General features: G+C 45.9%; 1 protein-coding gene across 3 annotated transcripts in view; it reads right to left on the reverse strand.

Annotated features, from left to right (window-relative positions):
• ccnjl (cyclin J-like) overlaps positions 1 to 9,328 on the reverse strand; it is an 80,378-nt gene extending 71,050 nt beyond the window's left edge. Inside the window, exons 1-2 of one of the 3 annotated variants that reach the window (XM_055642950.1) lie at positions 8,911 to 9,324; positions 6,709 to 6,919 (exon numbers count right to left, since the gene is read on the reverse strand). In XM_055642950.1, the coding sequence (XP_055498925.1) occupies positions 6,709 to 6,919; positions 8,911 to 9,243 (544 nt within the window). In that variant the 5' untranslated portion in view covers positions 9,244 to 9,324. Of the gene's footprint in view, positions 1 to 6,708; positions 6,920 to 8,910 lie in introns of all 3 variants that reach the window. The other 2 variants (XM_055642951.1, XM_055642952.1) reach the window with 2 other exon arrangements.
• Between the last annotated feature and the right edge of the window lie 6,680 nt (positions 9,329 to 16,008).

Consider the following 16,008-nt stretch of genomic DNA (forward strand, 5'->3'; position numbering starts at 1 on the left):
GAACGCGCTGTATTTTGTCTGCGCACGGTTGAGGTGCCGGCTGAAGAAGGCCAGGGGCCGCCAACCTCCACCCGTCAGTTGCTCCAGCACAGCACCAACCGCCGACTCCGAGGCGTCCACCGTGAGAGCAATCGGGGCATCTTCCTGCGGGTGCACCAGCAGTAGGCCCGAGCAAGGGCCTCCTTCGCGCCGTCAAAAGCTGCCCCTGCCTCGTGGGTCCATTCAACGTTCTTGTTCTGCCCACCCGCCAGAAGTTGATACAGAGGCCGCATGATGTGGGCCGCGGATGGCACGAAACGATGATAAAACGCCACCATGCCGACAAACTCCTGCAGGCCACGCACCGTGCGTGGGCGGGGAAACCGACGGATGGCGTCGACCCTGTCAGGCAGGGGAACCGCGCCTTCCGCAGTCACGCGGTGGCCAAGGAAGTGAATCTCGGTTACCCCAAAACGGCACTTGCCTAGGTTGATGGCCAAACCATGCTCGCTGAGCCGCTGACAGAGCTGCCGAAGGTGGGTTCAGTGCTCCTGCTGCGAGCGGCTGGCCACCAGGATGTCGTCCAGATACACAAACACAAAATCGAGGTTGCGACAAACCCCGTCCATTAGGCGCTGAAAGGCCTGCACAGCGTTCTTGAGGCCGAACGGCATCAGAGAGAACTCGTAAAGTCCAAATGGCGTGATGATCGCCGTCTTGGGTACGTCATCCGGGTGAACCGGGATCTGGTTATAACCCCGTACCAGATCCACTTTTGAAAAAATTGTGGCCCCAGCCAAATGGGCGGTGAAGTCCTGGATACGGGGTACGGGGTATCGATCCACTGTTGTTGCGGCGTTCAGCCGTCAGTAATCCCCGCAAGGTCGCCAGCCCCCTCTCGACTCAGGGACCATGTGGAGTGGGGATGTCCAAGGGCTGCTCGAAAGGCGGACAATCCCCAAGGTCTCCATTGTGCGGAATTCCCGCCGTGCCAGACGCAGTTTATTCGGCGGCAGTCGGCATGCTCGTGCATGGAGTGGTGGGCCTGTAGTCTGGATAAAATGCACCACTCCGTGGCTGGGGTCGATGATCGAAACTGTGGGGTCAGAATGTCTGGGAACGCGGCCAAGATCCGTGCGAAGCGGGAGTCCACGGACGCCAAGGGCCGTCCCACCGGTTGATACAAATGCAACGTGATCGGCTCCATCGTAGCGGCGTTAACCAAACGCTGACGCCTGACGTCCACCATGAGGGAATGCGCCCGGAGGAAATCGGCCCCGAGCAATGGTTGGGAGACGTCGGCAATGGTGAACTGCCACGAGAAATGGCAGGAGCCGAACACAATTGGAACCATGCGCACTCCATATGTGTGGATGGGGCTGCCATTCGCCGCGGTGAGGACGGGCCCCCGCTTACCGGAACAAATGTCGGCCAGCGAAGGGGGCAGGACGCTGAGCTCCGCTCCAGTATCCACGAGGAAGCGGGTCCCGGAGCTCCGATCCCAGGCGAAAAGGCGGTGAATTTGGCCGGCCGCCGCGGGGACTATTGGCAGCTGGCCCAGGCGTTTCCTGGGAACGTGTATGGCTGGCGGCATTGTCGTGCTGCAGCACCCCAACGCTGATGGAAATAGCACCAGCGCCTCGTGTTGGTGCTACTTGGAGCTTGCCTGCTCCTGCTGGTGGTGCCTGCAGCTTGCTGGCGCTGGACTGCAGGTGCAGTACCCCTCACTGCCGCTGGGGGGGGGGGGGGGGGCGATCGTGCGGGCCGTTGGGCTGGAGCTGTCACTCCTTCCACAGCTCCCCCGCCCCACCGGAGGAAATCGGGAGCTGCCTGGGTGACGTCATCGGCACGCCTGTCGGCGGCCAGCGCGTTGATGTCATCAGGGCGCGTCGGCCTCAGCGCGACCCCGTCTCTGCTGATGGCCAGCGCGCTGACGTCATCAGGGCGCGCCATCCACAGCACGTCGCGCGCCTCCCGAGGGCCCTGAGGTCGGCAAAGGAGACGTCTGTGAGCTGCAGACGGATGTAGGCCGGCAGCAGATGCAGGTAGGTGTACTCGAACAACAGGCACGGCGTGTGCCCGTCTAGTAGAGCCACCATCTCCTTTAGGAGGGTAGATGGCCGTCGGTCGCACAGGCCCCCCATATGCAGGATCCTACCAGCACGCTCCATCCTGCTTGGGCCATAAATCTGGAGCAGGAGCTCCTTAAGGCCGAGATACTTATCAGTGTCCGGGGGGGCTGCGAGGAAGTCCATGACCTCTTCAACCGTGTCCTGGTCAAGGGCCCCCACCAGGTAATAGAAGCGGGTGTCATCGACCGTGATGCCCCGCAGGTTGAACTGGGCCTCCGCCTGCTGGAACCAGATGAGCAGCCGGGTGGTCCAGAAGTTGGGCAGTTTCACGGAGACCGCGTCCAGAGACAGGGCCGGGCCAGCCTGTGAGGAGGTAGGGCTTTCTCTTCTCTCCATCGTGACGCCAATGGAGCGTCGGGGGTCACCAATGTAGTGCGTGGGTCTCAAAAGGAAGCACGAAGTCCAGTGTTTTGAGAGGCACCTTTTATTATGTTCCTCCCGGTTGTAGCGAAGACCAAACGAGAGAGAGATGGCACCCAAACCCCTGCCTTTAAACCCTCTGGCTAAGGGCCGCCTCCGGACTGAACCACTCCTGTGCCGAGGGGTTCGACACTATGATTGCGCGACCCTTGGGAGCCGCGACAATGTAATCATAAAGAAAGCACATCAGCGCCTCTACTTCCTGAGAAGGTTACGGAGAATTGGTATATCAAGGAGGACTATCTCTAACTTCTACAGGTGCACAGTAGAGAGCATGCTGACTGGTTGCATCGTGTCTTGGTTCGGAAACTTGGAGCGGAAAAGACTACAAAAAGTAGAAAACACTGCCCAGTCCTTCAACGGATCTGACCTCCCGTCCATCGAGGGGATCTATCACAGTCGCTGCCTCAAAAAGGCTGACAGCATCATCAAGGACCCACATCATCCGGGCCATACACTCATCTCCCCACTACCTTCAGGGGAAGCAGTTATTCCTGAACCTGGTCATTGCAGTCTTCAGACTCCTTCTACCTGACCGTGTTCCGTAGATATCCTTCATTCTATACTTCTGTCAGATGTTCAGCCAAGGGCAACTCGAGAGGTTTTAAAATGGAAAGCCCTTGTTCTTGAATGGGGGATAGGAAGCGAGTCCGGCCTAACCATGGTCATTGGTCATCGGCAAGCCGCAGATGCTGACAATCTAAAAAAAAAACTCATACACTCATCTCCCCACAGCCATCAGGCTATTAAACTTGGCTCGGACGAAACTCTAAACATTAATAGCCCATAATCTGTTTATTTTCACTTTATCAGTTTATTTATTCATGTGTGTATATATTTACACAATGGTATATGGACACACTGGTCTGTTCTGTATACGTGCCTACTATGTTCTGTTGTGCTGAAGCAAAGCAAAAATGTCATTGTCCTGTCAGGGACACATGACAATAAACTCTCTTGAATCTTGACTCCCCACAAGCTGTTAAATGAATTATTCCCCCTAATTGGTCCCTTGAACTAGTATTGTCATTCAATAAGATCACAACTGATTCAACTTGTCCCGGTGTGCTCTCATTTTTCCAACCATACTTCCACCTGCCGCCACCCTCCTCTCCCCCCCCCCCCCCCCACCCATTCAGTCATTCAGAATGGAGGAGATCTGGAAGCATTGGGTAAATTGAATTGTTACTTTCTTTATGTTTGATTTTTATTTATTTATTTATATATTTTGTTTTGAGCGTGAGAAATTCTATGCCCCACCAGCTTTTTTCAAAATGTAGCAACTCAAAATGGGGGTGAGTCTGCAACGCAGGTGCATCTTCATTGACGGGAAATACAGTAGTCAATATAAAGAAAGAGAAAAAAATGCAATGGCCAATTAGCCTGAATAATGAGATAAACCATCAAAATATCTGTTTTGAATAATAAGCTGGAAATAATTGTTTAAATAAACCCCTCTACTCTTTTTCAGAAGTCAGAAGGAACACACTGTTCACCCAAAGAAACACAAACTTATCTCATTCATAAGATAGCAAAGCTGGCATTTCCTCAGTGTTAGATTACATTAAAACACTGAATCTTGGCTCAAACCCACAACCTTCAGATTCTGAGCTAAGACTGATATCTTAAACTGGAATGACAGAAGCATTGCAAAGAAATGGATTAAGAAGGCTTGACCCATGTCTTCCGCTATTTGAGAGACATTAACTAAATTTGGGGAATAATTTGGTACCGTGCCCAACTATCATGAAAGGTAATGCATCCTCACAGATAAATATAGACCAGGTGCTTAGGAAAATGAAACAGTGAAAAGCTGTAGAAGACTAACACCCAGAGCAAATCAAATACCTTTAAGAGAGGTGGGATAGATTGGGGCTGTTAAATAGGAAAAAGACAGTACGAGCAAACCAATATTCTCTGTCAAAATAAACAATTGACAGATTTCCCCAAAGAAATTGCTGCATAGGACAGTAATTCTACACAACTTTACATGAATCAAAGCAATATTGCATCAAATAGCAATGTTATATTATAATCCAACAAGATTTTTTTTAAAGAGGTATACAGAACAGAAAGTGCACCAGTAGTCCATAACATCCGTGCCAACATTTTTGCCCTTTTACATTGGTCCCATTTACCTGCATTTGGGCCATATCCTTCTATGCCATGTCCATTTAAATCAAATACATCTCTTAAACATACATTAAAGAGACACAGACAACTGATCAAACGTGCCCATTTCTGAAACCATGCCATTACTAAAAGAAGAATTTAGTGAGTGCAGTCATACCACACAACAGAAAACTTAGAGCCCTCCATAATGTTTGGAATAAAGACGCATCATTTATTTATTTGCCTCTGTAATCACATTATGTTAAAGTGCACATTGTCAGATTTTATTAAAGGCCATTTTAATACATTTTGGTTCATCATGTAGAAATTCCAGCAGTGTTTATAAATAGCCCCCCCCCATTTCAGGGCACCATAATGTTTGGGACACAGAAATGCCATGTAAATGAAAGTAGACATGCTTAGTATTTTGTTGCATATCCTTTGCATGCAATGACTGCTTGAACTCTGCGATTCATGGACATTACCAGTTGCTGGGTGTCTTCTTTGGTGATGCTCTGCCTGGCCTGTATTGTAGCCACCTTTAGCTTATGCTTGCTTTGGGGGCTAGTCCCATTCAGTTTTCTCTTCAGCACATAAAGCATACTCAATTGGGTTCAGATCAGGTTATTGTTCACTCATGAATTGACAATTTTTTTTAGCTTTGAAAAACTCCTTTGATGCTTTAGCAGTATGTTTGGCATCATTGTCTTGGCGTAGAATGAACATCCGTCTAATTAGTTTTGAGGCATTTGTTTGAGCTTGAACTAATAGGATGTGTCTATATACTTCAGAATTCATTATGCTACTACCATCAGCAGTTGTATCATCAATGAAGACAAGTGAGGCAGTACCTTCAGCAGCCATACATGCCCAGGCCATAACACCCCCACCACCATGTTTCACAGATGACAAATTATAACCTGGCCATCCTATCTTTGCAGCTAACCAGTGGTTTGCATCTCGCAGTTTCATGATGTCTTCTGTGGACAGTGGTCATTAACAAGTCCACAAATGACTCCTGAAGAGTTTCTGATGTGTCGGCCGGGTGCTTGGGGATTTTTCTTTATTATAGAGAGAATTCTTCTGTCATCGAATGTGGAGGTCTTCCTTGGCCTGCCAGTCCCTTTACGATTAGTAAGCTCACCAGTGTTCTCTCTTCTTAATGATGTTCCAAACAGTTGATTTTGGTAGGCATAAGGTTGGGCTGATGTCTCGATTAACAGTTTTATTATTGGTTCTCAGTCGCATAATGGCTTATTTGACTTTCATTGGCACAACTCTGGTCCTCAGGTTGATAAACAGCAATAAAAGTTCCCAACGGTGATCGAAAGACTGGAGGAAAGACTAGGTGCTGAGAGCTCTCTTATACCTGCATTGAGGAGGCAATTAAACATACCTGAGCAATTACATACGTCTGTGAAGCCATGTGTCCCAAACATTATGGTGCCCTGAAATATGGGGGGGGGGGGGGGGGGGGGGGGGGGGGGGGGGGGGGGGGGGGGGGAAGAAGAACTATGTATAAATACAGCTGTAATTTCTAAATGTATAAAATGTATAGAAATGGCCTTTAATAAAATCTTTCTTTGTGCACTTTGATCACGTATTTTTTTTTTCTATTACAGATTTCAAATTGTGGAGTACAGAGGCAAATAAATAAACGATGGGTCTTTGTCCCAAACATTATGAAGGGCACTGTGAATAATTGAATAGCAGTGGGTCCTAAATCTTCTAAATTGCATCCAAAAAAAACTTGACTGAAAATTAAAATTTTACTCAAAAACTGTCAAAAATTGATCTTTGAATATTTTCCAGATGTGTTAAGGTAGAAACTGTTGTCTTGAATGCCCTCAAAATGAGCAAAGTGCACCAATGTCATGCAGTGTTCAAATTGGTTATAATTCAGAAAGGCAAACATACAAAATGACAATTGTTTACATAAGCAATGCAGATCATCTGCAAATTTAAAACAGATCTGACATTATAAAACCCAGGAACTCAGTTTTCAAAATTAAACTTAACTCAACCCAATTTATAATAAAAAAATCAAAAAAAAAATCATACTTACTAGCTAGAAGGAGGCAAGAAAGAGCAATGACATAAAGTTGCTTTGCTGCAACATCGTAGTGGTCCATGAAGAGATCTAGTAAGTAAACAGCGAGGTGACGAGCTGTGGGGCATAACTGGAAGCGATTGCTCAGGATGGCGAGGAGGTCAGCAAAATAACGGCGCAAGCCAATCTGTGGTGAATGAGCCTTGTAGACAGGCAGCTTCAGTTCCTATACACACAATGCCAAAGAGCAGGGAAAAGAAAAGACGGCGTCAAGTGTGTGGGTCTTGATAGAAAGAATACCTAGAAGCTCTCGCTTACCACCTGCTAGTAAGGTCTGGCTGCTTAGCAACAAAGTACAATTTAAAAAAAAATACAGAACAGTTGTCAGCATAGGATTTAGACAAGGAAGAAAAAAAATTGCACAGCACAGCTAGCCATTGGGAGGTGTGTCACTGTGCTAGGAAAACCTCAATATAAAAACAATGCACAAACCCCCAAGCAGAGTACCAGGGCACGCTCCACTAAGCTCCAGGCTTTTCAGAGTCTGTGTCAAACGGCACATTTGGCAATGAGTGAACAGCTGCATGCTGAGCTTGGTGAAGCCAGAACTTTGATGCTTACAGGTGACCCTCATTATGGTAAATAAAAAAGCCACATTTCAGACAGCAGTCTAACTGGTTGCAATCACGCCCAACAGAACAAAAAAAGGAAAAATAATTCACGCTTGCCATTTGACCACTTTCCAATTGTTTTCCAGCATCTCTTCAATTTCTATCACCCATTTAGACCTCCTTGTGAGATAAAAAGAGCCAAACATATTTGTTTTAACAACTACACTGAATTTACTTTCCCCACAGTTTATATTTGAATATCAAATTGGAATCTTAAAAATAAAATGACTGTTTCCCACTCAAGAAAATTCAGATTTGAAAACCAAATGTTTTCACTGAATTATACATCAAAAGTGGAGGCAGCTTCTGCGATGTTAACTATATCCAACCCAGATTGTTTTTAAATCAACAACTTAATTTGGTAAATTTGAAAAGGTTCTAATTCAAAGTTTTAAAACATTAAAGTTTCACTAAATTGGTAATTTCACAAATTAAATGTGAAGACCTGGTTAGAACTCACTAAATTACTTTGGTTTCATAAATTGATGGATTTAACTTTGCAGTTTTGAAATAACTATTTGGTTTCAAACATCTATTTCTACGTTTAGCTTTGGAAAATGCCACAATACAAGTTTCTGAGAGACTTCACAAATTAAACGTAGGTGGGTTTGAGGGGGGTTGGCATTAATATAACAAATGACATTATTTCAATATTCAATGACAAACGTGGCTTTACTTGTTCTACAGTTCTATATCCATTTGGAAGAATGTAGATTTTTAAAGTTTCATCTTGAAACGGACAGTAATTGATATAGTTCTAATAACTAACTTGGAGTTTCATACAGCCATTTTTTTCAGTTAGATTTAAGATTCTGTACAAGTCACAAGAAATGAAGAAGTTGAAGAACTTGAAATAATTAAATTTCTTGGTTTAAAAAGCCAGTAATCTATATTATGACATCAAATAGTTGTTGGCCAAAACATCGCCATTTTGCACTTGTTTTACCATCTAAAAGCTCCACTATGATTACATTCACATTGTATTATGAAATACCTTGGATTCAACATATCACTTATTTAATGTCACTTTAAAAAAAAATAATAACAAACTTTGAACTTTGAAACAAAGGAACAGCTCCTACAATTGATTTCCATCAGTAATAAAGCTCACCGATCAAATATTAGTTTACGCGTTCACTAAATACGAATAAGGACCCAATAAAAAAAATCACCCTAACCAACCGACCACAATAAAAGGACTTTAAGCAACTGGCATTAGTATGGAGGTGGGAGAACCTCCGGAGGGAACTTCAAACTTATAACGTTCGTCATACGCTGGCTTTGAATGAGTTTAAAAAGAGTCAATCGGCAACTTCATGCGCACAAAGACAAACGCCCGAGTAACCTGCCCTGCTGCAAAACAACCGAGTTGTGAAACTTTTCCAAGAGACACACTGAACAAAAGGAGCAGTTAAATGGCTCGGGCCGGGCTAGAGGTGCAGGCGGTTTAATCATAACGGGCCGCCGAGCACCGGCGGTCTCCGCTGCCCCGGCCAGCCGGCCGGACCCCGCTACAAAGCCCCCGAGCCGCAGATCAACGACCTACCCGGTCCAACCCCCACCCGTGCCTCTGCCCGAGGTGAGAGCGCAGACCTTGACTCTCAGCGCCTGATGGATGTCGCCGGCCAGCTGCCCCTTCCACCACTGCTCCTCCGGCTCCATCCTTCCCATCCACACAAAGAGGCCCTTCCAATCCGAGCGCACGGGCATCCGGCGGCGGCCGGGCGATAGGGACCCCCGCCCTGCAAGCGACGGCAGGAAGGGTGCCAGAGACGCGGCTGGCAGACGGTGCACCCGATGCCGGAGAAGCCAAAGCGACGGACTCAACTCGCAGCAAAGCACAAGCCTGTGGAGCTCGGGCCAGCCGCCGGAGGCACATTCAGCGCATGCGTCAACAGCACGCCTGCCAGCGCCGGCTGGAGGGGCGGGGCCAGGCGGGGGAGACCCGGGGAAAGGGGCGGGATGGGAATGGTGGGTGGGCGGGAGTTGCGGAGCCATATGGGAGACAAGGGGCGGGGCCGGAGGAAGGCTGGGCAGGAGGGGCTGGGCCAGATTGGAGACAGGGGGGGGCCAGGGGCGGAGGGCGAAGGGCGGGGCCAGGGGAAGAACGGGGCCGCACATAGGGCCTTGGACCAAAGGGGCGGGGCATGAGGATGGGGGCGCGGGGACAGATGCTACGGGGGGGGCGTGGTCCGGGGTGAGAGTGGCGGGAGTCAGATGGGAGACAGGGTGGGGGCGGGGCCATTGGGGAGGCACAGGGAAGGTGGGGTGGGGCGCGGCGGGGCTGTGGTAAAAGCGGACCGGGCGGACCGGGAAGACAAGTAGTTAGCAAAGATCCTATAGCGATAGGATCTTTGGTTGTTAGTACCGGGGCGGTAGGAATTGGAACGGCTTCGATAGAAGAGCGTTTATCTCACCGCGGAGACATGGTGGACCTGTTGTTATTCCTACATCCGAGAGCCTTGGGTTTTTTAAAGAGGGATTGAATGACACACGTAATGAAGGCTAGTGAATACCACAATTTATGTTTGTGGCAGATGTGAGTAGGAGACGTTTTGCGGGGTTGAGGCTGGGTGATAACTTAACCTGAAGTTATTCTTCCGACAGCAAGTTAAGCAGCATCTGTGGAGAGAGAGAGTGTGCAATGTTAACTGTGGACATTTAGTTTCTAAACATTATTTTAAAGTTAAATATTACAAAGAAAAGGGGAGAGGAAACAGAATAGAGTGAGATTTTCTAAAATCTGCACGTGCCATACCAAAACTGAAAATGCTGGAAGCCTTGAGCAGGTCGAGTAGATCTGTGGAAAGAGGAACAGTTACCATTTCAGATCCGAGAGCCTTGGGTTTTTTTTAAAGAGGGATTGAATGACACACGCAATGAAGGCTAGTGAATACCACAATTTATGCAGGGTGATGATGGCTGTGTGCGGGGGCTGGGAAGAGAGTGGTGATTGAGTGAAAGAAATCTGAACGAATGGCTAATTATAGCAATGTTACAAAATTTTGAGATTTAAAAAATCAAGTCTGCAATTTATCCCATCAGATAAAGCATAACAATAAGTTTAATTTGACACCAAATTCACTTTCATATCTCAAGTATTAAAAAAGTTATGACCATTTTCATACTCGGAAATTAGCATCTTGTTCCCTATTGATTTTCAATGGACATTACAAAAAAGCTGTGATCTTGGATAGTCAAACGCCCATTTCTTAAGGAAAGATTAACATTTTTAAATAGCCTAAGTGTCCAAAGATTATTCACAAATAATTCACAATATAACATGATTTTTATATCTAATTTACATTAATTTATAGGCCAAATGGAAGGAATTTAGTGTTCAATTGCTGTAAATGAATGCCCATTTAAATCGGCTTTCTAGTGGGTTCATGTGGAACGCGCTGGTTTAGAATGTTGACATAGCGCTGGATTAGTGCCCTCAAATGCCGAGAAAAATACTGCGGGATATAAAAAGCCCAAAATGAACTATTCGTTATAGATAATTTGATATATAGGGTTATATATATGCCCCATTTAATGTAAAAATAAGGTACATACCTTTAATTGTTTGCTCTATAAAACCCTGGGGCTGCGAGAGGTTGCGAAATGAAACAATAATTTTAAAACTATTAGAACTATATTATCGAGGCCTATAAAACTAATAATACCTTTTGCGACCGGGTCTTGCAGCGATTTTTCGTTAATGATTTACTAGGCTGAACATGTGCGATTAGTACAGCCTAGTAAAAATCGCGTTTTAAACCCGCCCCCTCCAAACAGCGCCAAAATCGCCGACATGGCTGAGGGCAGATTCCCAATGACGATTCAGGTAGGTTTTGTAACATACCTACTAATTATCGCAATGAATACGTTTATTGGTCAAGTATGCCTTGGTGCTCCGCTCGCATGTAAAAACATGACATCCAGTAACAATTAAGAATGACACAAAACATTAGTAATAAAACATTATAGTTTAAACATGTGAATGAAATAAAATACCAGAGCAGAATGAGGCTACATACTTTTGGTTATTGAGTAGTACTCGTGGGGGGGGGAGCTGTTTTTATGTCTGGCTGTGGTGGCTTTGACAGTCTGGAGTTGCCTTCCAGAGGGAAGTGCTTCACGGAGTTTGTGGCCAGGGTGAGAGGGGTCAGAGATGATCTTGCAGTGTACAGTTCGTCAGTGGGGGGTGGGGGAGGTTGCAGCCAACAACCTTCTCAGCTGATCGAACGATTCACTGCAGCCTCCGGATGTCGTGCTTGTTGGCTGAGCCAAACCAGACTATGATGGAGAAGGTGAGGACAGACTCTACCATGGCAGTATAGAATTGGACCATCATTGCCTGTGACAGGTTGTGTTTCCACAGCTGCTGCAGGAAGTACATCCTCTGTTGGGCCTTTTTGCTCTTTGACTCGATGGTGCCCCCCCCCCCCCCCCCCCCCCCCCCCCCCCCCCCCCCCCCCCCCCCCCCCCATCCTTGTCATATTTAGGCTGCAATGTGCCAAATCATTAGATGAAAAGTTGTTGCTGGAGCTTTTCATGAGTTTCATAGATGTAGAGTAGAAATCCAAAAAGGGTTGGGAGTGGGATGGAGAGTGAAAGTGATATGCATCTCATGGGATTCATTTTCCCAACACAGGAATGAGTGGATCTCAGTAACACATCTCTGAATTACTGCACTCCTGGCCTCTTAGCTCATGCCTGTGCATCATTAGGGACTTGTAGCATTTGTATTTGGTGTTCATGATGTGACTCCTTTCATATTGGGGAAACAAAATACAGATTGGCTGACTGTTCTGCAGAGCATCTCTGTTCAGGCTGCATGCCTGTCTCAAATGGTTCATTCTGTTGCTACACTGTTACAACAAAGCTTCCCATAAGCTTGAGGAACAGCACCTCAAGCTAACATTTGGCACCTCCAGGACAACAGCATTGACTTCAACGGTTTCAGAGTAACATCTAATCTTGTATACCACATTTCCAGTGATTGGATTTTTTTTTCTCTTATTTGATATTTCAGATGTCGTATGTTATCACCTGTTTGTAATTGCACCTCTCCAGTTTTCACCCCTCCTATTCAGCCAGTGCAACCAGTTATGTCATGATCTCTCTTGGCCTCAACCTGTTCACACGCCTTTTGTTCTCTCCAACTAACTCCCACTCCAAAAATATTTGCCCTTCTCTGCAACTTTAAACTTTTATTTCTAATTTTTAACAATTCTCATGAATGGTCATCAACCTTATACATTAACTTTATTTATCTCTTCCCGAATGTAGCCTGGCATGCTTTCATTTGAGATTTCCAGCTTTCTGAAGGTTTTTGCTTTAGGACGGTGAGAGTGGAAGGAGGGTTAGGGAGTGGTTCACAAAGAAATGATGCAATCACCAGACGACAGGTAGTGGAGAGAGATGGGCATATTTAAAAAAACAATCTGAAGGGAGCTTTATTTCAAATTATTACCTTTAGATGACATATTTTACCCAAGGCTTTCTGCTCGTTCAGATGGACATAATAACAATTCCAAGACTAATTTAGAAGAAAAGTAGGGAAGTTATCCTTGGTGTTGCAACCAACATTTATTCCACAAATATTATTGCTAACATTTATTATTCATTGTGGGTTTTTTCTGTCTGTTGGAGCTTACTATACACAAATTGTATGCACAATCACCATACAGTGCACAAGAGCACTGAGATTGTTAAAAATGCTAATTAATATGCTACAAAAATAAAAATTGTACTAGTTGACATAAGGTGATGGTTGGAGCTGTGTACATGCTGTGGGTGGAGAATACATAAAGGTGAATGCCACGGACTGCAGGTATTATTGTTGGAATGCTAATCATTCCTGAAGCATAGTTTATTGTAAGTTTGAATGAGCCTAAGCCGCTATGGTTTATGGTTGCAACATTTGGATGTATCCCAATGTCACCTCATTGCCACTCATTGTGGGCTATCACAAGGGCCAAATAAACTGAAGTAAGCATGAAACATAAAACAAGACCTGGTTATTGTGATGAACCCCCCATGTTGCATACTGGCAAGAAAAACTGAATGAAGCTAGGAGAGAATTTGGGTAAGTGATATTAATAACAAATGGGATCAAACTACATCTGTGCAAAGGTGCTTGATGTGACTAGCACCATAACGGTAATGAACACCTTGTGCTACTAGGATATAAGAGATTGAAGACTGCACAATAAATAGTTAGTGAAAGTTAGTCTCAACTACAGAAGGCACAGTAGCAAAGCCTCAGAGCTCCAGTGACCAAGATTCAATGCTGACTCCCGTGCTGACTCAGCAGGTCAGGCAGCACCTCGGGAGAAAAAGAATAGGTGACGTGTCAGGTCAGAATCTCCGGGGGTTCACTTCCCGCTTATTACCTAATCCTGCTTACTCCAGTATTTTGTGTCTATCTTTGGTATAAACCAGTATCTGTAGTTCCTTCCTACACACAAGGAACATTGAATTCACCAATTTCAGATCACCACTTGCCTCATCCCCCTTTCTCCTGTGTTCTCTTTCCAATTTCCTGCCCCATTACCTAGTTCCTTTCCCCTACTCTTTCAACTCATCTCCCATCTCTCCCTCCTCCGTCCCTCATTCCTACATTTTCTTTTTACTCCTCTTTTTGCCTTGTCCCCACTATCCCTCCTTCATTCTACATTTAACTGCCCATCTTCCTTCTTATCAGATTCCACATCTGCACAACTTTCCCTCACTGCACCTCCAGCCTTAGTTACCATCTCCATCCATCTGTCAATTATCCCTCCTCACATATATCCACCTAATCCTTGCTAATTCTTGCTCCAGCCCTTCCCCTCGCCTCTCCAGATTTCCACACTGTACCTCTTCATTCTAAAGAAACCAAAACATCATCTCTCCGATTCCCTCCACAGATGCTGCCTGGTCTGCTAACTTCTCCAGAACTTTTTTTTTGCACAATTTTACAGCATCTGTAGTCGCCTGTCTTTATGGTTCATGGTTTTTTATTATCACATGCACTGTATGGTGATTTTTTTTTTTGTGTACAGTTTAGTAAATTATCACTATACGTAAGGATAATCCCAGATTACGTACGAAATGTATAGAAATAACCCTCTGAGACCGTATACAAGAGTCACCAGGTTTTGGTGCCAGTTTGAAAGTCTAAGCTGCAGCTGGCCATGAAGGCCTGTTGACCTGACAGCAGGGTCTCTAGTCGTCGCCTCAAACCAGTTTGGCCAGCGAACTGTCCCTCTCTTTGCCCGGCCACCTTCAGCCTTTGTGTCCTGACCTTGAGGGCACTGAAGGCAAGACCCCGGATCCTCTCACCAGCCCTTTGTCCTTGCGTCCATTGTCGTGACTTCCTCCACTCTCTGACTCTCCAGTCATCTGGAGTGAGCAGAGGCCAGGCTCAGCAGCTTCCCTCGCCAGCTGCTATGGTCGAGCCAGGCCGGGGGATAACTGCAGCCTGACGGCCATTTTGCTCTGTGTTCCAAGCACATCCTTTTATTAAGTGCATGTATAACAGTCTCAGATGATTTACTGTGGATGGAAAAGTGAAGGGGGATGAGGGAGAAAATTGGATTCACTGTCTTATGGTTTTTGAATAGATTAGCAAATGTAAAATTCAGAACAGTAAATTCAGTGCAGGGGACCCGCAATCATGAAATCAAAAAGGGGCGGTCCCACTGCGGCAACCTAATTGGCGAGTTTAGAAGAGTTTGCCCTCGACTCATACTCGCAGCATGGTCGACATGAGGTCGTAAAAGGTCTTTATAACTCCTTCATGCTCGAGAGTAGTCCCCGCATACTTGAGGCCTCAGCTAGGTCGCGGCGTACTTTTCAACATGCTGAAAAATGCCCGCGAGTAAAAAAAGGTCCCCATGGAGAAAATCGTCTGTTTCTTTTTACTCGTAGGTTTAGTCGAAGTAGGTCGTAGTAGGTCGACATGTTCGTAGGTAATCGAGGGTAGTCGAAGGTGGTCGTAGATAATCTTCAACATAGTCGAAAGGAGGTCAAAGGAGGTCGTCTTCACTCTTCACTATTCGGTGTCCAGTTTTCCCGAAGCTAGTCGAAGCTAGTCTTCAACATAGTCGAAGGAGGTCGAAGGAGGTCTTCAACATGACACTTTTTCAAACTCTCCTAAATTCTTCCAAACTCGCCAATTAGGTCGCCGCAGTGGGACAGCCCCTTAAGATGGTTAAAGGATTTGGATGATATAAACCCAGTTTTTCTTGAACATTCCGCAATGTCGTAAAATAGTTTATAGAAGCAGCACTGACAGTGACCAACAAAACTGAGCAATCTGAAATGCTAGCAGGAAACCATCTGTCTGGGACTGGTGGCTGTACCCACAGGGCAGTAATTAACAGCTGCATGGTTAGTTGAAACTCTGATAAAAGCTCTCTCAGCCTGGATCAGTCTGCTCTCTGTTTTTGCTTTTGTCCTGCAACAAAAGGGGGAATGCTCAGTCGTCATCTTGGAAAAGATTAAGAAACTTATAGCCGAAACGGCAGCAGTTTCCAGTATAGCTCTTTCCACCATTTTAATATAGAGTTCAAACGAAACCTCCTGTTTCCTAGGCTGAACACCAAAGGAGCTAGCTACCTGGGTTGCTGAAGAGGGTGGATATCTAGTAAATTCCTGCTACTGGTAAGGC

This window comes from Leucoraja erinacea, chromosome 11 (assembly GCF_028641065.1).
Source record: "Leucoraja erinacea ecotype New England chromosome 11, Leri_hhj_1, whole genome shotgun sequence".
NCBI classification, from domain to species: domain Eukaryota; kingdom Metazoa; phylum Chordata; class Chondrichthyes; order Rajiformes; family Rajidae; genus Leucoraja; species Leucoraja erinaceus.